The following is a 24133-nucleotide window of genomic DNA, read 5'->3' as shown; positions in this document are numbered from 1 at the left end:
CGTGAGATGTCATGATCACTCATGATAAAAAATGAATTTTCTCTTACTCGAATTAGGATTATTTTTCGTGTTTCGTCTAACTGTAGAAGTTAATTTCCTGGTGTTAATTAAGCCATATTAACATCATCAACAACAGTGCTGCTATGCTATGCTAATAATTATTTTTATCAAATCTCGTAGGGGCAACTGTGATTAGGTAGAAATAAGGATTTAGTCGAAATAAAGAAGTTTTATTTATATCTTAGGAACATATGGTACATATTTACGATTTCTTTTGTTAAATCTCTTTGGTTCGATTATTTTAATATTTTGCCTTTGCACTGTTTCTGGGCTGGGAGTCTTAAATTGTTCCCAAGGATGTTCTTGCTTCAAAGCTTCATGAATGTTTACTTCTCTTAACCAATTAGTATAAATCTTCGAAAATTTATTGTAAGCTGTTTCGAAAGAATTGGAATATTTGCGATGACTATTTTCATTCTGAAAATTTAAGGAGAAACTCATTGTTATGATATTAATCCGTAATTAAGTTAATATCAGTATTTGTAAGCTATGGCTTGTCTGTGCCCGTTGGTGTGTATTCCTAACCTCCATGAGCGGTAGTGACCAATCACCATCAAATATGTTCGTCGTATAGTCCCCGGCACGTAACTTAGCAAGAGTCGTTAGATGCGCAGAAGTCGTTTTTTAGGTCTCTTTGGTTGTCAAGCGGGACGCGGGGAAAGACGAAGCACCGTTCCGAGTGCGCGATTGGTGAGTCAGTCGATCCTCCCCTCCCGCACCGCGTCCATGTTCCGTTCGTCCCCGGTTACACATGCGCCTACTAAATTGTAGGAACCCTTTGTTTATATTGAGTTTTTGTTACGAGTTGTTATTGTTGTTTTAAATTTAGTTTTTGTTACGAGTGTTATTGTTTTAAGTTTGTTTGCAATGCCAGGACCAAATACCAATGACCATATAGTCGATTCAGTCACTGAGCGTTTTATTATTTACGCCAGTGACGATAGTGACTCTTCGTTATTTCGACGATGAGGAGCCAACTCCTTCCACCAGCTCAGGTGCTACCATAAATTTAATCCAAGGGGTAGCACAGGGGTAGTATTAGAAAATGATAGTGATGACGGCGACACATAATTTTCAATATTAAGTATATTTTTTTAAATAAACTTCTTAACTTTTAATTGTATTTTATTTATAACACCTAATGCACTTCACGAATTCCTCTCTTTTCTTTAACTTTCTTTTAAACACACAGGCTTAAAAATAAATTATGGCAAATATGTAATTTTTTTTATAAAATAAAATAAAATTATATGCGGGCAATAAAAGTGACCATTTTTTGTTGCAATGTGCACTATGCGCGACATTACCCCCACTACACCAGAACCTTGCCAACTTACGTGCCGCTTACTATATCTATATAGAAAGGAAATAATAAAAAAGTTTGTTATTACTACAAATATATTTTAAAATAATTTAATTTTAATTCAGTTATGCAGTGATATTTATAATGTGGTATCTATGAGCTCCAGTAACCACGCAGCACTAGAATGTCGTAGAGTCGTCTACTCATTTATTATTTTTTTTTTGTTTGAAATGCAATCAAAATGGTAAGTCAATCAAACAAGGCAAAATTCTTTTTTTCCAATTTTTGCCATTTTGAGTTTGGTTTAAAAAAATAATGTTTACGAACCTGCTGTATAATTTTCATACATTTTTCATTGAAGTCCTCTAAATTCTTTAAGAACAAATCACTAACAGGAACCTTTTCGTCTTTTACAATATTCAATACGTACAGAACGTAGTCGAATCGATGATTTACGATGCCATGTTTCAATAGAGCTCCAAGAATTTCTATATTCACCCTAAAATTAAGTTCAATTAAATTTCCATATGTTTTTAGTAATTAGATTATCTACAATGTTTCAAGATACAATAGATACGCGGTTCTTTAACACAACTATTTAAAGATATCCAAAGAAATACTTGTAATTTATTTGTTGGGGTTAACACATTATTTATACAATTTTAACATCACGACAACTCCTACAAGCGGCACGAGTGACCATTGCCTTTTGTGAATTCTTGCCCATTTTAGTTTGTGTGCTTTTTTTATTATTCATTGTGCACATGAACTAAATAAATACTTTTTTAATGAAATCCAATTTATTCCTGGCCGAGTACTTTTAGTTTGATGACAATGGTATTGTTATGCCGGTAACAGCAAATCTATCGTCGAATAGCAGAAACGAATATCGAAAGAACTAGTAAAATCGAGAAAGACCGAGAAGTACAACGCCATCTATTATAAAATAGCGGAAACATACATCGAAACTACTCGATCTGTCAGGAATCTTCTCGATTATTCTAGGGATGTCGTATCGACTATAAAAGCTTTGCAGAGATGACATGAAGGCAGTTAGCAATCGAATCCACTCGAAGCGAAATAACGAACGGATCACCTGAAGCGAAGCGGAAGGAGTAAATTACGAAGTGTAAGGTGTTTTAAGTGTTAAATAGAATTTTAATTTGTACTTTGGTGGAAGTTTTATTTATTCCGAACCCTAGCACGTAACAGTATTGTAATAATAAAAATAATTTTACTGACTTAAGTTGTTCTTGTCTCATATCAGCTAGGAGGATTTCTGCATCTTCTTTAGTTTTACAAGCCATTGCCAAGACGCCATAAGACATTATATTAAGATTTAGTCTCTTCTTTTTATTATCTGGATACAAACGTTTCCGAATTTCACTTTCCTTTTTTATTATCTTTTTAACAGCCTGAAAAAACGAAACAATATTGTTTTTTTTTTCTAAATTGATTCAACACACAAAAGTTTTCTCTATGTGAGTCGACTATTATCAAAGGCGGCAATCTGACTTTTGGACAATGATTGGTAAATCAGAAAAACGAATTATTGACTTTGTATTCCATTGGCAGTCACAAAACTCTTCGGAACGACATCTTAGATAAATAACAGGTTAACTATTAACCTTTATTTAATGCAGGTTTTGAACCGTATTCTTTGAAGGAGACGATTATATTCAAATAAATCTGTATTGACATATCAATAAAAATTTTTTGTCCAAATGTACAGATTGCCGCCTTTGATAATAGACGACTCATGTATACTACAAAGTAATTATTCTAGATTTTAGGCTTTTTTCCAATTAAATTAACAGGGAAGGGACTCAACTTATGACAATCAAGAAATGGTGTTTCCTGAGTTCCATGACATGTCCTTCTTTCAATGAAGTTTGCAGAGAGTCTTCAGCAGCAGGCAGTGGCTTGGCTATATCTTTGGTTTTGCTGATGTTGATGAGCGACAGTGACTACTTACCTAGTGGCTAGGTGAGCTATATACTAGTCTGCCCGCAGTAAAAATTTTAAATAATCAGCATTTATGGTTATTACGATCTGCAGTACAGCTTAGCACTGGGATCACTCATAATCAGCACATCTACGCTATGGATATATCAATAAAAAAAGACTTGATCATACGTTAGCAGCATCATAATCCAGCCTTAAACACCTTTTCTTTATTAACATGTTGTAGAAGTCAATATCTGCTCGTATCTTCATATTGTGCATAGTATGAAGTAGTTTATTTTCAGCCTCTGTTGTATTATCCAATAATGGGAGCATTTGTGTAAACGTTTTAATGTCTGGTTTAACTGAATAAGCACTCATTTCTTCAAGGAAATCTTCTTGTCCACCTATTACAGTAAACTTATCTTGTAATGAATGCACTTCTTGTAAAGCTAATATATGGTGCATATTAATTTCCTTTGACAATAAATTAGGTACATTTCTTTGTTCTTTGCTGGTATTTTTTAAATTATCTACTAATTGTATTGTTACATTTTCTTTGTTTTCTGTAATCATTAAATCTGTTGTTTCTACTGCATCTGAATTTTGCATATTCATTTTGTTACTACCATTAATACTTTTTTGAGAATCAATTTGGTCTTTTCTAATTTTTTCAGGAGGACTTTTAGGTTCTTGCAATAATTTTAACTCTTGCGAGTCAATATTTTGCGTCTCTAGCATGGCATTTTGGCTTCCTTTTAATGTTTGTCCTTTGACAGCACCAACTAATTCTTCAATGTCCTCTTTAGTTCCCAAATTACAGTCTTTCACACATTTAAGCATTAAATTGAAAGAGTAAATATTAGGTTTCTCTCTAACATTCAACATTTTTCTCCATACAATCAGAGCATGCCTCAGTCCATTATTTTTATCTGATATACAAGCTTGTAGCAGATGGTTAAAAGTATGAACTCTAATTTTTATTTTCTTAGTTACCATTTCATCAACTGTTCTGAAAGCCGTAACCAAATCACCACAACATCCAAATGCCTTTATCATTGCATTATAATTTGTCAGATTTGGTTCTATTCCTTTTAAAATCATATGTTCTCGAAGATGTTTAGCATTTTTTAAACCATCCGATGCCCATGGACTTTTGCTACATGCATGAAACAAACAGGTATAAGTATCACCTGTAGGTTTTAGTCCTCGTGCTTTCATTTCATTGAACAAACGAAATGCTTTTTTTGTGTAACCTACATCAGCACACGCACCAATTAATATGTTGAATATATAATTTTCCGGTTTCACTTTATCTTCCTGTAGCATTCTCACCTCCAATACATCAATAGCTTCTTTTAATCTTTTATGCTTTATGTATTGTTTAATTAAATCAGCATATTGTCTAATGGTTAATTTTTTACCAGGTAAGGGTTTATTTTGTGTATATTCTTCTTCTTTTATATCTCCAGCATCTACAAGTTTTTCGTCCTGTATTTTGAAACCGGACAATGTCCCAAACTTATCAGGATCATCTAAATACACCAATTGATTGTGTTCTGTTCGGAATTCTGTATGTTTGGAATATTTAGATTGATTATTTTGTATAATCGAAGTTGAGAAAAAGCTACGTCGAATAAAATGTATGGTTTTAATATTTCTCAGGAGATTAGTACATGCCATTTTGAATTGTTGATTACAAAATATTTAATTTAATGTGTGAGAAATTTCAAAGACCTTCAGATTCTGTTTTATGTAGGTACAATAAAGTACATATCTTAGAAATATTATTTATTAGCTTAATCTTCTTCAGTCTTCACCTTGTTTTTATAATTTTTAGAAAACGTCACATTGGAAAGGGCAATAAATTGAAATAATTCTATTTTTTCAAATGGAAATGCAAATGTATCATACCATACCGCCTAGTATTTTATATTTTTTTTTTATAAAAAGGAAATGAAGTTGATTGATTTGGAACAATAGTCAAATGGCATGAAATAAAATGAATGGCAAGAATGAATAAGATGAGATGATATGGGACGAAATTCTCAGGACAATGTTGGTAATTTACTGAGACTTTTTCAGTGGACTTTTCTAAGGATCCCGAGAAGCTACATCCAGCGGCTTTGTTTCATTTTCCCACATTTGTGCATTTTCACAGATACTAAACAGTTAATAAACCACCGTTATCACACATTTAAACCTAAGAAATACTAAACAGACAAAGTAAAACGATTCACATAACTTCGCTCCTCGTGTTCCCGCCAAAATGTTCTTTTTCTTTAATCAATTTATGTCAATAACTTTCTTTTTGCTGTATTCGGTACGCAAAGAGCTAATAGTCTATACATCCAAATTTGTTGTAAGACCAAAGCCATATCTGTTGTATGAAAGTGAAATGGACTTATAATGTAATTTAATAATATTAAATGAAACGAGGTGCGATAAGACAACTTCGCTGTTCGATGAAAACACAATACCTATATAATTCTAGTTTGGGACTTTTGAATGTAGGACATCGGAACCGGTCACAACACAAGTACTCAAATACTTAGATAGAAGATTTTCTTATTAATGCACAATAAATTCGTGAATTTGAGAGAGTGAGATTGAGTTTTATTTTTAAATATTTTATACATTGTATACATGACACTCTGACAATGCTGTCTAATCATTACAGTAGTAGGTATATATTAATGTAGTGATATTTTGCTTTTTTTATCTTGCATAAAATGTGGTTTATAGCATAGATAATACACCTAGTTTCGTGTAGTAGTTAATAATCTGTAATTTGTTGTGAGGTTTCTATGTGAATTAGAGTGATGAAGAAACAGAATTACTGATTTGGCTTAAATTACTTTGTTTCTAAGCCACTAAAATTTATTTAAAAAAAAATATGAAGGAAAACTAGACATTATTCTAACCTCAATTTACACGTAATTTCCAATACCTGCTAGTAAAGTAATTTGTAGAATTCCATTACATATTTCTCATACGTTTACTTTTTATTTAAACATAACTTCAAATCAACCTCATTGATTATGTCCAACGAAGCAGATGAACGTATGGACTCAAGTTCAGAGAATGAAGACGATGAAATGAATGAAGAAGCGGAGAGTGACCAGAACGATGATCGCCCGAAAACTTATTTACCAGACCAGCCTTTAAAGGAAGATGAACAATTGGTCTGTGATCATTCTGCTTATGTGATGCTGCATCAGGCTCAAACTGGAGCCCCATGTCTTAGCTTTGACATAGTTACAGACAATCTTGGAAATGATCGAAATGAATTTCCTATGACTGCTTATTTGGTCGCCGGAACACAAGCGTCAAGTGCACATTTGAATAAGTAAGTAAAACAAAAAATGTGAATATTATAAAAGTAGAAGCTAGTTAGTACCATGACATGTTTTTTGCAGTCTTTTGGTAATAAAAATGTCAAACCTACATCCTATATCTAAACCAGAGGAAGATGAAGAATCTGAAGATGATGATTCTGATGATGAAGATGAAGAGCAGAAACCACAGATGACATTCTCATTCATAAAACATCAAGGATGTGTAAACAGAATAAGGGTAAACATAAAACTAACTAACTTCACAAACTAACAAACTAAGTAACTTTGAGAAACAATGAACCAGCAAAGTACATTTTTTTAAATTTAATCATGTCATTTTAAATATTCAATAATATTTACTATTAAATTTTTAGTATGTTAATCATAAAGTTTATATTGAAATAAACGTAACAAGAAAGACCTGTTTAAAAACTATTAAATCTTCTAATGACAATTTTGTCTTGTAATTCAAAAAACATGTACATTAGAGACATTTATGAGATCACCATTATTTAGATGTAAATTCAGGAATGATGACAAGATGTTCCCACTCATCTAGGAGCATGTGGTCAGGGTAGATTTCTAGACACTTAAGTTGTATGCCCTTGGTGATGGTATGATTAAGTTGTATGCCCTTGGTGATGCTACTTCTGTGATTGAGACAGTAACGAGACTTCTAGCTTGGGGAACCAAGCTGAAGGCTTAGTCCGAAGGTTTCAGCTGAATTTGACCACCGGTATACAGATTACCGATATGAGGTTCAACATTCAATTGTTTTGCACAACAGTTGTTTTGCCCTTTAAATCACTATACATCACTGCTTCATGGGAGAAATAGAATGGTGTTAACTCTTCTGTGGGCTTAAATATGCTTTGCCAACAGTTTTAACCAAAATTTACATATTTTCTAATTCTTTTTTCAGCAGAAACAACCCTAAGAGAGACCCTTAGCATGCACCTGGGACTTACAGTGCTTAACAATTACTCACATGTTTGGTTTATTCTATAATTTTAACTGTTTACTTCTGTTAACCTATTCACTGTTAAATAAATTAAAAGTAGTACAATCGATTGAGTACAGTTTACAGCAACTGCAGCAAAATAATCATATCATATATTTTTGCAAATTGATGTTTATTTTCAAGTTCTCTGTTTTGGGCATCCTGTAGTGACCTCATTCACAATAGGTTTGAAGATTCATTGAAAACCACTTCTGTGCACTTGAATAGCACATGCTGTCTTTTCTGTGTTTCAGTACCTCCAATACACAGTACCTACTACCAATTATAATCTCTATAGACCCTGTGACTTATGATTCAGTGCCAATTCTGGTATCACCTGTTTGTGTTTGTTGGGACCAGTTTTTTTTTTTTTTTTTTTGTCTACCTAAGCTGAGAGCCTTGAGAGGCTATATCAGCGTAACCCTAACTTTTGTAGGTGAGCTCACGGGGCTCAAACCTGATGACGTTGCTAACACGAACCCTAGCAAGAGTCGTGCTTCGCAGAATCTACCACCGGATCGGAAACGCGACCCACTGAGAAGATCCGGCGAGAAACTCAGTGGGCTGTGTCTGAGAGTTAATTTACTCGTCGAGCCCTTCGTCGCAAGCGACGGGTTCGACGAGAACGGTGACCGGTGCTTGAAGTACCTAAAAGCACCGTTAGTGGATCGGGAGGATCCGAGATGACGTGTTTTGGGCGACGTCGACTGCTTTCCATTCTGTCCGCAGGATCGGGAATGTAGTTACCGGCGGCCACGATGAGAGAGTTCTCGTGTCGTGCCGCTTTATCGAAGTGGCGCATGGACGCCGACTGCAGATACTTACTGATGGACTCTAAGTCCAGGTCGTCATGGAGGTCGACATTCCTGACGAACCACGGGGCTCCGACGGCTATCCTGCAAAAACGGGATTGAATGACTTGGAATGATTTCAAGTGTATGCGGGCCGCGTGAGCGAACACTACACTTGCATAGGTCATGACGGGGCGTATGCAAGTTTTGTAGAGTGTCACCTTATTTCTAAGGGACATTTTACTTCGCCTACATGTCATCGGGTAGAGACGTCCTAGAATGAAGGCGGCACGATCGCGTACCGTCTTGATGTGGGGGCGGAGCATTGGGACCACTAAATTTGCTGTTCATTATAAATACATAATCTTAGTAGTGCTCTTATTTGTTTAATGGGGAAGGTTACAATGGTTTCAGATCCTATACCAGTTGCATTTGAGTCTTAATTAGCTAGTGCATCAGTCTAATCAATAAATACCTCTTGGCTCACTATGTGCTATAAACCACCGAAAGTTTTCGATTCTGATTTGTTTTGTACAGTTAAGTTTAAATCATTTATTAATATGACATTTCACATGAAATATATGTAATTTATGAATTTTTATGGCTTGGCTGGTGGCTGATCCTGAGAGTATTATGCAAACACAATAATAATATTGGGATCTTTGTATATTTTCAATTTTGAATAATTAATTAATTTTCAGGCTACAAATTTTAAAAACTCTGTATTGGCAGCAAGTTGGTCAGAACTAGGCCGAGTTGACATTTGGAATATCACACAACAGCTGCAAGCCGTGGATGACCCAGTTGTGTTAGAAAGATACAACTTGGAGACAGTTTCAAATCCCGTCAAACCTATATATTCATTTAACGGGCATCAGCAAGAGGGTTTCGCCCTCGATTGGTGTCCTACTGAATCAGGTGTGGGTATCACATTAGTTTATTGTTTAATTCTATAATACATTTAACTACTGGTTGTTTTTTAGATGATTAGTTTTTTAGAAGTTAGTAATGATATCTTTAACCCAGACTTATATTTTCTTCTTACTTTTTATTGTAATGTGAAGTGAAATGAGATGAAGTTCATTAATTTGAGACTAGTCAACTGAGATGAGATTAATAGCAATGAGAAGAGATGGGATGAGTTATAGATGAAGTAAAGTAAAAAGGACTTTTTGAAAGAACTTGAGAAGCTATGTCCAGCGGCTTTGTTTTATTTCCCTCATTCATGCACTTTCACAGATGCGAAGCAGTTAATAAATCGGCATCATTTAAAACTGAAAAAACACTAAATGACCAAAATAAAATAGTTCACACAACTTTGCTCCTCACGATCTGATCAAAACCCCTATTAACTACTTACTACATTGATACAAAAAAAATGTTTAAAACTATTTTATTTTTGGAACGAAGTTCCTTACGGCAGGCTTGGAGGGGATAGGGATTTTGCTGCGCGACCGAACTGAAAAAAATGTGATAGTAAAACCGTAAGAAAAAATCCGTGGAAAAAAGTGCGTGGAATAAAACCGTTAAATGAGACGTGCGCAGGCGCGACAGTCGCATACACAAGCGAGTAGTGTATAATACCTTTCTCTTTCTCCTTATTTCTTTTCGTTCTCTAATCCCTTCTCTCTCTATTTAGTAATTATTTCTATTTCCATGTAATTTTATGTTGTCAACCAAAAATAAAGAGATATATTTTGTTATTTTAATTGATAATTTGAATTTGAATTACTTTTTATTTTATTTTACGTAATTTATTATTTCTTAAAATACTGAATTTCCTAAATACTTTCCCGTACTTAAATAAAAACTAATCAGCAAAATTTAAGAGAAAAACCAAGAAAACCTACATAAAATTGAGCACCATTTCTTTTTTTGCAAATTGTGTCGATTCTACATTAGCCGAAGGAACTTCGTTCCTACCTGGTGTCCCACGACACCACATCTTTAATTTTTATTTTAGATGCTGGCAACTGGAGACTGCAGAAGAGACATTCATATATGGAGACCAAATGAAGGTGGCACTTGGACTGTAGACCAACGACCCCTTGTAGGGCATACCAGTTCTGTTGAAGACATACAATGGTCTCCAAATGAAAGGTAAGAAAAGTATTTGAAAAAATTGTGAGGTGCCATTGTTATACAAGAGGTAGAAGAATCATTTCCAAAGTCAAAATTGTAAAGGGAAGATTCAAATGTAGTTTTGAATCTTTAAAGACTGGAAATTCTACGCAGCTATATGGTGTGTGTCACCCATAAATGCAAGAATATATATTTTTTTAAAACGTGTTACGTTAGATACTTTAATTTTTTTTTGGCCTATCTATGCTAGTAGTCTTGAGGTGTTAGCTAGCTTCACTGAACGTGTAGGCGAGCTCACGGGGCAGTAGTACTTAGCCTGGGCAGTGCTTCGCTCAATCTACCACCGGATCGGAATCGCGACCCACTGAAAAGATCCGGTGACAAGATCATTGCACTGTGTTTGTGTGTTAATTTTCTGTAATTTTTTCTTTAATAATTTAAATGTACGAGGGGCGTCTGATAAGCGGCGTACGGTACGTGTACACTGTACAATGAATAGGCCCTCCCTCTTGCACGTGATTTAAGACAAAAGAATTTATGGCGGCTGTATGAACTATGAATCAGTGTTAGGGATGCACGATTTTTATTTTTGAATCGATTTTTTGGATCGTAGGCCTCTGAATCGATTGTTGGATCTCCTAAAAATCGATTCAAATTTTGAATTTTTCGTTTCATTACTTTGCGAAAACAAAGGTTGATGTATTTTCATATGGTTAGAAAGGTTTATGGTGTTACCTTTTGTTTTTACGATACAATGACATATTTTGCATTTTGCTCCAATATCAGTCTACGACATTGGGCCACACATTGCATTTAATAATAGGAGCCATCGGTAAAATCACAATAGGCACAATGATCAAAACACGGTGATACGTACGGCACAAACGACCAAAGCAAATAAAATCAACGAGGACTTTTTAGAACTATGTACTTGCAACATGTTTCATTATTTTTGCCTATCGACTTGACTTGCTTCGCTTTGTACCGTCATAAACATTTTAATAATAATGTAAATAATTATAGTGTCAGCATTCGTTTGTAATCTATATTTCTTCACATAATTACTACGATCTGAAGGATTCGATTCACTTAACTTATAGAGCAAGAGCCCGCGACGGCCAGACCTTCGTAATTTTATAAAAGCTGAAAGTCTCTCTGTGTATGTCTCTAACACAGGTAAGAACGACCCGCGACTATAGAGTTTCGATTGTGGTTACTTGGGCAGGTAGCTGGCAGTAAAGGTAAATAAAATAGTACCTTAAATTCGTTAAAGTATAAAGTTAACTTTTTTTATTATTTACTCCAGAATATCTTTAGAAATCACGATATCCATTGCCGGACACTTTTTACAGTTCCTCCTGCCAGATACCCCTAAACTTTAATAAATTTTAATTATACTTTCGTTATACTATAACAGCTGAATTTTATATATGTTACTTAGGGACTTATAAAAATATGTTAACTCAATAGCCAGACAGTTTTAATGGTTTTTACATCTTGCCAGACACATTGTGAGCCCGCTGTAGGTGCGAGCGCGAGGTAGCCACTGTTCATGCGGGTGTAAGTGAGATAGAGTGCCTAGTCTATTGCGATCTTTTACTGCACATCAGCTGTCATTTATGGGATTTATCCTGCGTTCTTCAGGAAAAAAAAAATAAAACCATACAAAACATTAAAAAAAATATCGATCGCTCTAAATTTTGAATAAATTAGTATATTATTGACTGTTCGTCGTAGTTCCCTTAAGTTAAGCGACTAAACGATCAATATAATTCCTTCGCAATCCCAGAAAACAGTTGCCCCTTTCGGCCCCGTCTTCTCCTTAATCTTCTTTAGCGGCCTTTCTCCTTTTTTAAACTATTGTATGGATTCTTGTTTTCAATTTGGGTCATTTTGACAAATCCACGTTTTATTTACGGTGACAATTCGATCACAAATTTCTTCAGGCTACTTTAAAGAAATCCTTGCAGCTCCCGAGTCGGGTTTCCTAACCCTTGCTGAAACATTAACAAAACACAGTCGTACACGGTGCAGAATCCCGAAGAACCGATGAGATGTCTTCAAATTTCCTATCTATTTTCTTTTTTAAAGGTACATAATCACAACGCGGTTTTCGAAATAGGATTTCAGGATTCGGCGGACATGGTGATTTTTATCGCTCTACAGATTCAATTGCTTGTAACTAAATTTTTGTATTTATATTGTCGCTGAAACCGACAATTAGTGCTATCTATTCCGAATTGATGCGTTATTGATAAGATAACGTAGACCGCAGACTTATGAGCCGTCCCTTGTAATGTGCCACAATGATAATTTAAAATACTTTTTTTTTAATATCCAGGAACGTATTAGCTACATGCTCTGTAGATAAGACCATAAGAATATGGGATACTAGAGCAGCACCACAAAAGGCTTGCATGCTCACAGCTGAAAATGCACATCAAAGTGACATTAATGTTATATCATGGAATGGAAAAGAGCCATTTATTGCAAGCGGTAAGTCATTAAGTGTAACTGTTAAGTTTAAAAATTTATAAAACTGGTTCCAAAATTAAAGATAATTTTGATTAACACTATAATTATCATAACTGGTGGATAGGTCCTCTTGTGAGTCCGCACGGGTAGGTACCACCACCCCGCCTATTTCTGCCATGAAGCATTTACCTGATTATTTAATTTTTAACTGATTTTCTTTTAATATTAATAATTAATTGATATAAGTCAACTGTAAGAGAGAGATAAAGAGACAGAGAAGTCAATATATCCTAATACTGCCCTCGCGCTCTTACCCACAGAAGTATTAAATTGAATTTAGAGGATGATTGGCACCTTGGATCGGTCTGTCTTTTTGTAAGAGGTTTTAAAATAGTTGTCTGGTGGACATATATAAAAATCATATTTCAGAAAATACGTGAAGTAGGTCATGATTTTATGTACCTTGAGTACCTGATACCTGAAAATTGGTCGTCTAAGCAAGGTAGCAGGTAGGCATGCGTTCTTAGTACATACTAACACTACGCAATCGGCCACATTTCGTTCGTCAGAAAATACGTGACGCCTGGGGGCCCTGGTATCTTACTCTATAAGCGTTATGTATGAAAATATTGTACAGTTGTGTGAGTGACCAATCTGTATACGCGTCAATGTAGGCTAAATGTGGCAAAAGTTATAATAGCTACTGATCGCTCCGTCGGGTGTACACACTAACGGAAATGTGTATTTACGATTACAACTACAAATAAAGACCACGGCTCGTACTTTGCAACAATTATATTATTATCTGTTTTCATAACATATTCTGTTTTATGATTTGAAAACAGTTAAAAAAAACATCTTCCCTTTTAAAGTTACGATATAATTTTTTCTCTGAATATAATAAACGTTTTCTGATTATTTCAAGGCGGTGATGATGGATTTCTGCATATCTGGGACTTGAGACAGTTTACAAATAGTACTCCAGTGGGTACATTCAAACATCACACTGCACCAGTTACATCAGTGGAATGGCATTGGACCGAGCCCAGCGTGTTAGCATCAGCAGGAGAAGATAATCAAGTAGCTCTTTGGGACTTAGCGGTTGAAAAAGACGATGATGAAGTTGAAGATGATGATGAATTAAAGGTTTGTCTATTTATTAACGTAATCAATTAATTACTTAAAATCACATTTCTTTTTTGCTTTAATCGCACAAAATATGAGCCATCATCTATAAAGCCTTCGTCAAACAGAACGCGTACTTAACGTCGCGCTCTTTTCATGTCACAGAAAATGGTATAGATGAGTCTAACGCACCTTGACGCAACGCATTCGCCAAATCATAGTGCCTTTCGATAGCAGTGTGAAAATTTAAAAGTATTAAGAAATCGAGTGATTCAGATGTGGCATTGTATAAGCATGGGTATTTTATAACTATTTATGTCATTTTTTCGGGCATTATCTAGTATTTTAATACACATTCACTAGGACGCTAAAATAAAATTTGTAAAAAATTACAACGCCTGACGTCAAAGCGTCCTAACGCCGCGACAGAGCGCTGCGTACTTATAGCGTTGGGGCTCTGTTTGACGGTATGTTACCATAGTAGTACAACACATCTCGGCGTCATAGCGCGGCGTCAGGTTAACGCGCTGACGCGCGCTAATTACGCGTTCTGTTTGACGAAGCCTTAAGAATTTTTTATTTTTTTTTGTTTCTTAGATGGACGGACGAGCTCACAGTCCACCTGGTGTTAAGTGGTTACTGGAGCCCATAGACATCTACAACGTAAATGCGCCACCCACCTCGAAAATTCGTCTTCATTTGTTTTGATAATTTATAATTTTGTACCATCTTTTTTAGATACTTTGTAATATTTTTATTTTATTTCAGAACCTTCCGCCTCAATTACTATTTATTCATCAAGGACAGACTGATATTAAAGAGTTACACTGGCACAAGCAACTACCTGGCGTTATTGTAACAACAGCACATACAGGATTTAATATATTTAAAACTATTAGTGTTTAAATAAATCATACAAAATTTGTCTTTATTTCTTAAAAAAAATTCTTTATCAAAACGATCTTCCATGATTTTTGATAGAAATAATACTAAAATAAAACTGAAGTTCTCAAAATTTATATCCACTGCTGTACTCAGTTTGGACCATAGCTAAGTTGACCAAATGCCTTATGGTGGGGCGTCCATGTGGACAGTTCTAAAAAAATGAAAATGTGGATTAATGTTATAAATAATGTCATTTGAGTATTTTGAGTACTTATACATATAATATTGAGATGCTGCTAAGTCAATCTTCAAACTAGTTTTTTTTTGTTGTTTTGTAATGGAGGTATTACTGGTGGCGCAGAGGTCTTTTGAGCTTCACCACGACAGGTGGGTGAGCACGTGTTCAGCTGGGTGATGTGGGATTCAATAACTGCTGCCCGAGCGCCTCCGAAGGAGACCTAACAGCTCAAGGGCAACTGCTTTGCGAATGAATCTGCTGTCAGATCAGATTCGCGACTCGCTGATAAGATCGAGAAATTCAGTGGGCGATGCTATGGCCTAGTTTTCATGTAGAACTCTTCAACAATAATGGTGAAAGCACATAGTGGATTAGGTAGATTCTTAGGTCCTTAGGCGGCGGTGGTGGATGGAGGAAAACTAGCTAATCTTTTAAAGTAACCATTTTTGATATTTTATGAAAACCTTTCTGATAAATTCCAGTTTGGCATAATTTTAGTTAAAAGATTTCAATGATTTCATGATGACTATCTCACTAGACATTACGTGACATTACGTTACTTACCCACGGCTTATCAATTTCTGCCATATGGTCGACCAGCGTTCTCATGTCGGATTTTTTCAAAGCTGTGCCAATCATGACAGACTTTCTGCAAGCTCTCGATGCGAACATTGCTCTTACTCTACTCGGCCTGCAATGTTCGGACGGAGCTTCCTATTGTAACACATTGTAAATGATAATACAAAATGGGATATTTTTCTCAATATGCATTATGTACAAGAATAGTTCCTAACTTAAAATTTAGTAACGTAATGCAATTGATCGACTCTTAAAGCCGTCACGGTACTCCACTTTTACTCATCATCCATCCTATCCTACCTTATTTTCTAACTAAATCGGATTGCCGATTCCTGTCAAGATAAATCAAGGAGTGCGGCGTCAGCAAATATTTAGTAAATAGTTTTGCTTTAATTACCCTTAACATAAAGAGTATTTCTTCGATATCTTCCTTTCCAAATAACCAATTTTTCGACATTGGTATAGTCAAAAGTTTTACACGTTTCGTTGGCAATGCCTCCTTATTTACTTCAAATGTAAAACCGTTCTTTTTGAAAATATCTATGTTGTCCATTAGTATTTCTTCGTTTACACCTGTTAATTCTAATTGTTGTGGGCTGAAAATATGAAAATTTGCCTGTGTAATAAAAAAGAAATATATTCAAAATCCAATACATTGTTCCACTTCTTAGCATTATGTTAAATGGCTATGATAATGATGTTGTCATTGTTATAAGTGCCGCGAAGTGTATTTCATTACTCATTAACAGATTGCACAAAAGATGAGAATGTAAAAATGAGTAGACTATATTAAAAAGAAAATGGGACGATTTAGAAAAATATGTACATTTTGAGCCCTATAGTGGAAATTATACTAATCTTTCAACTGTAACAAATGGGTGTGAATAAATATATTCGCCAAAAAAGTATAGTCAAGTATGCTCAATGATGGTATGATGTACTCTTTTATTCTTGAGGAAAGTTTCTCTATGAATAATTCCTAGACATGCAGGAATTGTGCTGTCATACTTATGGACATCAGTAATTCCAGGAAAACATTGAAATTTTTATTCATTACAATAATTTTATGAACTATCAGAAAAACAACACCGGAACTTTTATTTTAAATTCGAATACACACAACACTTACATCACCAATTTTTGACTGGTTAGTTCTGTTGTTCGCTGTAAGGTTTCAAAATTATAAATCTCATCAGTAGCATGTTGGTCTATTACAAAAAGATCATCTTCTAGTTGTGTTATTATGAAACCCAAATTAAATTGCCCCACAATATGCATCTTCTTAAATGAATCCTTAGATATTTCTCGTATCAATTCTTCTTCACATTTTTTATTGAATACTGGATTAATGGCGCTTTTAAATTTCACTTTAGTAGGTAATATCCTGGCATTATTTCTATTATAAATTTCTGTTAAAGCCTGGACATGCTGCAAAGAAGTTTTTAAAATTACTGATCTCCTGTGGTTCTTACCTAAGTCTTCTTTGTCTGTCACCGTTAAAACTTTATTGTAGCTTTCGGAGGATTTTTTAGATCCCGGTGATAAATGTATCTTAGGTTTTGTTTTTGTTTTGCAGTTAATGGTATAAGTTTGCTCTACAACTTGTTCTGATAACTGTTTTATCTGTGTATTTGGCATTTCGTTGCAATAGTCTAAATATATAATCTCTTTTTCCTCTGTGATTTCAGTTTCTTCAGATTTAATTTGGTCAGATACAATTATCGGCGTTTCTACATTTGTTGGTCGAGGTATTAATTCTGTAACATTTTTGTCATCACTGCGCCCCTCAGATTTCATAGGGACTTGAGGGATCTCTTCTGAATCAAGCAATTCATTGGTATTAATATCACTGGATATCAATTTTGTTTCATTAATACTTGAACAGGGTTGTTCTAGTCTTTTACTTTTCATAGTAACGTAGTCAGTAATTGCTGTAGATTTTCTTTTTAAATCAACTTTATTTAAATCTTCCCTTTTTGAAATAGGATCACCAAGCTTTGATTTTTTATCGAATTGTTGCAGGAAAGACGTAAAAATTCTCGGTTGATCTAATTCTGGTTTATGATCTTTCGAAATAGAAACATTTTGGGAAGAGTCTACTTTCAATGTCCGCGGTATACTTTCAAATAACTTAAGTAAAGAAACTTTTAAAACGTCCAATATATTTTTCTCTTTGGTTAAAAATAATTTTCTTTTATCCGGCGTTAGATTTATGTCTACAGACGATCTTTCAACATTAACATTCAGAAAAACAAAAGGATATTGGTTTGGATTGTATTGTCTGTAAACTTCATTTATGAGTTTAGTTATTTTAATTGGTTCACAGGGCCTGTTATTTACGAAGAAGAACTGTCTGTCTGTACTAGATCTACCACGTCCATGTTCACACGAAGATACAAAACCTATAAATTCAAACGGTTTAACAATGTTTTTATGTCCTTGTGATTTAATTTCATCTTTTGCAATAGCTTCAGACTCGTTGTCGTTGGAATCTTCTGATAGGTTAATGTCCACATCTTCGATGACAAAACTTTGTTGGTCATGAGCTACTTCACTAGATAGACCTTTAAAAATATTATCTTTTATGTTTTGAGTGTATTCGGGTTTTATTTCGATTATTGTCTGTAGTTGTTTAAGACCAAATATACTGGCTATGTTGTCTTTATACGAGGAGCCATGCGTTTCAACTACTACAGATTTTGTATTGGAAGATGTCTGATTCGTACACGTAATTCTGCAATCATAAAAGTTAAACCTTGATCTCGCATATTTTTATTGTCCTTCGACTGTACTTCTTATACTCCTATGACAAGAGAATAAACTCGTGTATATAAAAAATTAAACCCGCAAAATGATTACGCAAGTAATAGCTGGTGGCAAGGGGGTGTGCGGCGACAGAGTGCTAAGTTTCAACTGAATAGCTGTTAAACCATAATACTGAGACTTTGGTGTGCGGTGGTATTCACGTGGTGATGTCGATCGGCTCCGGTAATCTTTTAACACCGATAGGCCTTAAGCTAGTTCACTTAACTATGCAATAAAAAAATATATTGAATGGATATTTTGACTTACTTAACACCTATTGAAATTAAACAGTATGCATATAGTAAATGCGTCATTTTGTTGAATTCTCTTTTTACATTGTTATGAAATTCCTTTTGTCTCACTGGCAAGGAATGAAACAGATTTGTACAAGTAACGGTTGTTCCAATTTGCCTAGAACATGGTGTTGTCTTTACAATGTTACCTTTAAGATCGTATTCTATTTTAGTTGCTGTAATAATACAATTAAATTATAGTTAACAAGTAAAAAATATAGGTATATCAGATTTTACATTAAAAAAAACTAATTAAAATCGATGCCAAGATTTCTTAGCTATTGTATACGACCCCAAACACCATATTAAGTGTAAGGGAATTGCCTACCAAAAAGAAAGGTGGTCACACACTCACACACAACACACACACACACACACACACGCGCGCGCGCGCAAAAACAGTTAATTAGTCTCTGATACCCATAACACAGGGAATCCTATATTGGGGCCGGATGACCAAGCGTGATTTGTTCCCAGTCACTTTCCTATATAATTGTACTGTGCGTGTGTATGTCACTGAACTCCTCCTAAACGGCTGGATGGACTTGAATGAATTTTTGTCTATGCATTCATTTCATTCATTTTGTGTATGTAGGACAACGTCTATCGGATCCACTAGTTAAAACATAAAAAACAAACTACCTTGAACCTTTCGAGCCCTTGAATTATATACTCAATGACACCCCGCCGCCGGTCGCCGGGGATCCACTAAGCCCTCTTCGCCGATAATACGGCTATCTAATACTACTAACAGTAAACTCCAGATCGCGGCCTTCGATTTAAAACAGTGCGGTCGACCCTACCTCTTAATTTGCAAGCGAAGTAAATTGTCCCTTCGTAACAAGGCGACACTCTACAAGACGTCCAATCCCCTTTTTGCAGGATAGCCGACTGAGCACCGTGGTATTTGAGGAATGTAGATCTTCACGACAACCTTCAATTACCTATACGTAAGTAACTAAATAGCGCGTTAAACGCTTCTTTGAAAAAGCGGTGCGCTATGATAACCGTCTTAAAGTGGCCGTCGCTAACTACACATCCGGCCCAGGCGACCGGGCAACGCAAAGCCGCCGTCGCACAAAACGTGTCGGGTCTCATGTAATCGCTGGTAGTAGGCTAGGTCCCTTGGGGGGGCTACTCCAGGTTTGTGTGGACGGGTAGGTGAGTTTACGGACTCAACCTGAGAGAATTTGCTAACACTAGCCTTAGCAAGAGCAGTGCTTCACAGAATCTACCACTCGGATCGGAATCGCGACCTACTAAACAGATCCGGTGAGAAACTCTGACAAGAAACATTTCTATTTTATTTGTCTGTATATACAGCATGAATGAGAATATTCAATTTAATCATAAAGATGATCCTAATTCTACATATAATAATAATAAAATAATAATAAATGGTTTTTGACAAAAAAATCTTACCATAATTGGAATTTTTATGCCTGGTAGTTACAGTCAGATTTGCCAAAGCACAAAGTGAACTAAGAGCTTCACCTCTAAAACCAAAACTTGATACTCCAAGCAAATCTGAGTAGTCACTCAATTTTGATGTATGATATTTTAAGGCTGAAAATAAAGAGAAAGATAATTGTCTAATTCTATTTTTTTCTACATATTTGATGGTAGCCTAAAGGGCTCATCCAGCTACGCGTGGGTAGCCACCTACTGGGTACTCATCTACCCACTACAGGTAGGTGAGCTCACGGGCTCAACATGAGATAATCTGATAGCACCAGCCCTAGCAAAAGCAGTTATTCGTAGAACCTACCACCAGATCGAAATCGTGACCCACTCACAAGAAACTCAGTGGGCTTATTGTATGAGATTGTGGTTTATTTCAAATAAAATTTGGTTAATTAAAATCACTGCATGTTGTATCAAGTGACAAAGAGCATTTCAATACAATTCATTGTCTTTCCCTTTCTAAGTTTATACAATAAAATTAACATGCAAAATCATAATCTTCATTCTGTTGACATATGATATTACAGAAGACCATGCACAAAATTAATGCTTATAAATTTAAAATAACAATAAATAAAGTACATGTAATATTTGCTTACTCAATGCTGCAAAATTATCTTCATTAACTCCTGAACCATTGTCCGAAACTTCAATGCTATCCATACCATAATTCTTGCATCTAATATCAATTTTGGTAGCTCCTGCATCCAGTGAATTTTCCACTAATTCCTTAACTGCTACAGCCAAGTTCAAAACTACCTGTTTCAAATAAATGTCATTGTTTATAGGATTATTTCATAACAATAATCAAATTGGAAATAATTATACTCATCTAATTATATCATACACTCACACACAATAATTACTTTTTGTAATTATGGTGTAGATAGATATGTAAATGTAGATTTTAAGGAAGAGTAGATTTGTTGATGTTGAGAGATGTTGGAACATATTTATGATAGATGATATAGAGATGTTATAATATACATTAACAGCATAAGTAATTACTAATACAAGTCATAATAGATCTACAGGTGAATTTAGTTTTCAGCGAATAATAAAATTGTTGTTTTGTATATAATGTACTTTATTATACTATTCCAAATTAAAGCTTGTATTTATTATGATAATTGCAGACTGGGTAGTTTTGTTGTAAATTTTAGAAAACATCTCAATTGCAATTACAGTTGAAGATCCATAAATATAATTTTTTTTTAATATCTATAAATTAAATAATACTCCATCAAGAAAACTGTAAGTAAAGTGTTCAAAATGTTAAAAACAATAAATAGAAAATAATAGAAGATTTAATAGTCTATGATTCGTGAAAACCAAAGTTTAAGTAAAATATGATTATTTTCAATACTATTACTATTAGCATATGGAACTTGGGGCCTTTGGGTTGAGTAACAAAAGTATCAAGTAAGTGACAGGCATGTATACATAAGAGGAAGAAAAATTGAAAAACTAAATCTACTAGCGTTACCGTTTTGTAAGCAATGAAAAATAATAGATTTAATGTATATTCAGAATATGGACGTATATGGAACTAAAGATAGACCAAAGTCACACATAGATCATGTAAATAATTGTTTTTATTAAAGGGGTTAATACTGAGATGACTGTGGATTTGTTATTTTTATATGTATTGATTGTATATCATGTCCGATCGATCAAAACACGAGGAAGGCGTGGTAAAATAAATGTTCTGGCGACCCCAGTTAATAGAGTAAGGAAAAACAAAGTAGTAGAAATTTCAGTTGTTAAAAGTTTATTCTTACCTGTCCCGAACAAATTTTATGAACAGTATTTTCATTTATGGGTTTTATATCACTTGATGGTGTTGTACCTAAATTGTCCATCTTACAAATGTTTTAGGAAATTGTTTATATACGACTATGACTATTTACGTGAGAAGAATTTGGTCTTCGTAACTATGGACTATTATGGAGTGTCTATTATTTCTATTAATTTAACTATGTACTTAAAAGTATACAACGATATAAGCCAGAAAAAGCAGAATCAAAGACTACATTGAGATATGTATGAGTTATGTTTAAGTATAAAGTATGTAAAGGTCTTTAATTAATTTTCAGTTTTGTAAGTTTTGTTTATTTTTGATTCAAGCAGTAGTAATTTTCTTTGTCCAAATGGAAAGGCAAAAGTATCATACCATACTGCCTAATTTTTTATATATATTTTTTTTATGAAATGTGATATAATAAAATGAAATAAAGGTGATTAATATGAAACATGGCATGAAATAAAATGAAATGAGATGATACGGGATATTTTTATGAAAAATGATAATAATATTATGGAGTGAAATGATTAGTCGTCGTGGCCTAAAAGACAAGACGTCCGGTGCATACGTGTTGAGCGATACACCGGTGTTCAAATCTGAGGCGGGTACCAATTTTTCTAATGAAATATTTGTACTCAACAAATGTTCACGATTGACTTCCACTGACTGACTTGACTTTTTATTATCAAATAGATATATTTATTTTGATAATTTTATAACGATAATGGATTTTGCTTAATTTGTTTTCTTTTAGTTTTCCTGCCGATGCAATTCGGCAAGAAAGTGGATAGCTGCAGTTAACTTGGAAAGACAAGAATATGACTGGATGCCTGTGAAAACCAGCAGAGTATGCTCTATTCACTTTATTAAACATGCTGGACCCTAGCATTCAATTGCCAGAAACAGTGGAGCAAATTGTAGGCTATATAGCCGGCTTTGTAAGCCGAAAACTGCAAGCGAAAATCAACTGTCCAGAATGCTTATCATTGCTACCTGCTAATGAAAATTTGTATTTCCACAATCTGGTTAATTTGAAAGATTTCGGTGTACTCTCGTACCCATCTGTGGTGTTGTATAATAAAAATACATGATAACGAAAAATCCGTCAGTAATATCTATACAGTGTTTTTCTAAAATAATTGACAATGAAGATATTCTACGCTTACTAAAAAACAGTCACCAGACAAATAATGACCATTTTTTTTTTTTTATTAAATGTGTAATGGTTGAATTTCTCAGAATTCATCTTCCCTACATTGGGAAAAAAGATTCTTTTTTAATTTCTTCTGGGCAAAAACTTACTAAATTGATTATATTTGGAGGGACAGAGTTTTTTACAAAAAAAAAAAAAAAATATTATACAATTAAATTGTTTTATTATTAACTTTGTGCGGTCCACTGGGTCCACTTATTACATAACATCGTCTACGCTGTCATGCTGCTGTCATAGCAGACATTGCAGCAAGCACATTAACCAATCCCTGCTTTCGTTTTGAATTCAAACCAATTTCTATTTCCAACCTCGTTTGTGATTGGTTTTTGTTATACTTCCTGACTTATTATTTATTCGTAGGTAATAACGGTGGTTTATTAACTGTAAGTGTATAATCTATGTATCTGTGAAAGTACACAAATGTGGGAAAATGAAACAAAGCCGCTGGACGTAACTTCTCGGGATCCTCCAAAAAGTCCACTGAAAAAACCTTAGTAAATGACCATAATTTTACTGAGATTTTAATTCATCCTATATCATCTCAATTCATTTCATTTAATTTCATCCCAGTTGATTAGTTGTTGGAGTTTGTATATTAAATGTAATGGCAGGCAACACTTGACGAGTCCACCATCTCGCAGAAGGAGGCGGCGGAGCGAGAGAGGGAGAGCTCTTCCCTTTCCGCACCAATCCGTCGCCGTCGAGCCGGGGGCCGGAGGCGGGAATACGCCCGT

At 34.6% G+C, this 24133-nt stretch overlaps 3 protein-coding genes across 10 annotated transcripts; 1 reads left to right on the top strand and 2 right to left on the bottom strand.

Moving 5' to 3' along the window:
- Positions 1-214: 214 nt before the first annotated feature.
- Positions 215-5635, bottom strand: LOC114247531 (pentatricopeptide repeat-containing protein 1, mitochondrial). Of its 2 annotated transcripts, XM_028180517.2 has the most exons (4): positions 3500-5620; positions 2606-2778; positions 1691-1862; positions 215-477 (listed from the first exon to the last, which is right to left on the bottom strand). In XM_028180517.2, exons 1-4 carry the CDS (start codon positions 4988-4990, stop codon positions 235-237), a joined length of 2079 nt encoding a protein of 692 aa, XP_028036318.2. In that variant the 5' UTR covers positions 4991-5620; the 3' UTR covers positions 215-234. The 2 variants fall into 2 exon arrangements, with proteins under 2 accessions (XP_028036318.2, XP_028036319.2); XM_028180518.2 differs by lacking the exons at positions 215-477; positions 1691-1862 and adding an exon at positions 1914-2459 and having other exon boundaries at positions 3500-5635.
- A 379-nt stretch (positions 5636-6014) lies between these two features.
- l(2)09851 (WD repeat-containing protein 1 l(2)09851) lies at positions 6015-15069 on the top strand. The gene is made up of 7 exons (XM_028180479.2): positions 6015-6656; positions 6727-6883; positions 9138-9356; positions 10400-10536; positions 12860-13014; positions 13919-14139; positions 14887-15069. Exons 1-7 carry the CDS (start codon positions 6349-6351, stop codon positions 15022-15024), a joined length of 1335 nt encoding a protein of 444 aa, XP_028036280.1. The 5' UTR covers positions 6015-6348; the 3' UTR covers positions 15025-15069.
- On the bottom strand, positions 15020-22555 carry Pms2 (mismatch repair endonuclease PMS2). 7 transcript variants are annotated; one of them, XR_016323794.1, is made up of 8 exons: positions 22164-22555; positions 20982-21141; positions 20341-20484; positions 18893-19094; positions 16950-18575; positions 16218-16436; positions 15806-15955; positions 15020-15214 (listed from the first exon to the last, which is right to left on the bottom strand). XR_016323794.1 is itself a non-coding variant. In XM_089731030.1 (8 exons), exons 1-8 carry the CDS (start codon positions 22242-22244, stop codon positions 15128-15130), a joined length of 2649 nt encoding a protein of 882 aa, XP_089587156.1. In that variant the 5' UTR covers positions 22245-22541; the 3' UTR covers positions 15020-15127. The 7 variants fall into 7 exon arrangements, 5 of the variants coding, with proteins under 5 accessions (XP_089587156.1, XP_089587157.1, XP_089587158.1 ...); XR_016323795.1 differs by having other exon boundaries at positions 16950-18554; positions 22164-22549; XM_089731030.1 differs by having other exon boundaries at positions 16218-16416; positions 22164-22541.
- Between the last annotated feature and the right edge of the window lie 1578 nt (positions 22556-24133).

The sequence above is a fragment of the Bombyx mandarina genome, chromosome 11 (genome assembly GCF_030267445.1).
Source record: "Bombyx mandarina strain Sakado chromosome 11, ASM3026744v2".
NCBI classification, from domain to species: domain Eukaryota; kingdom Metazoa; phylum Arthropoda; class Insecta; order Lepidoptera; family Bombycidae; genus Bombyx; species Bombyx mandarina.
Note: the sequence above shows the minus strand (reverse complement) of the source record. Positions and strands in the feature narration are given on the sequence as shown.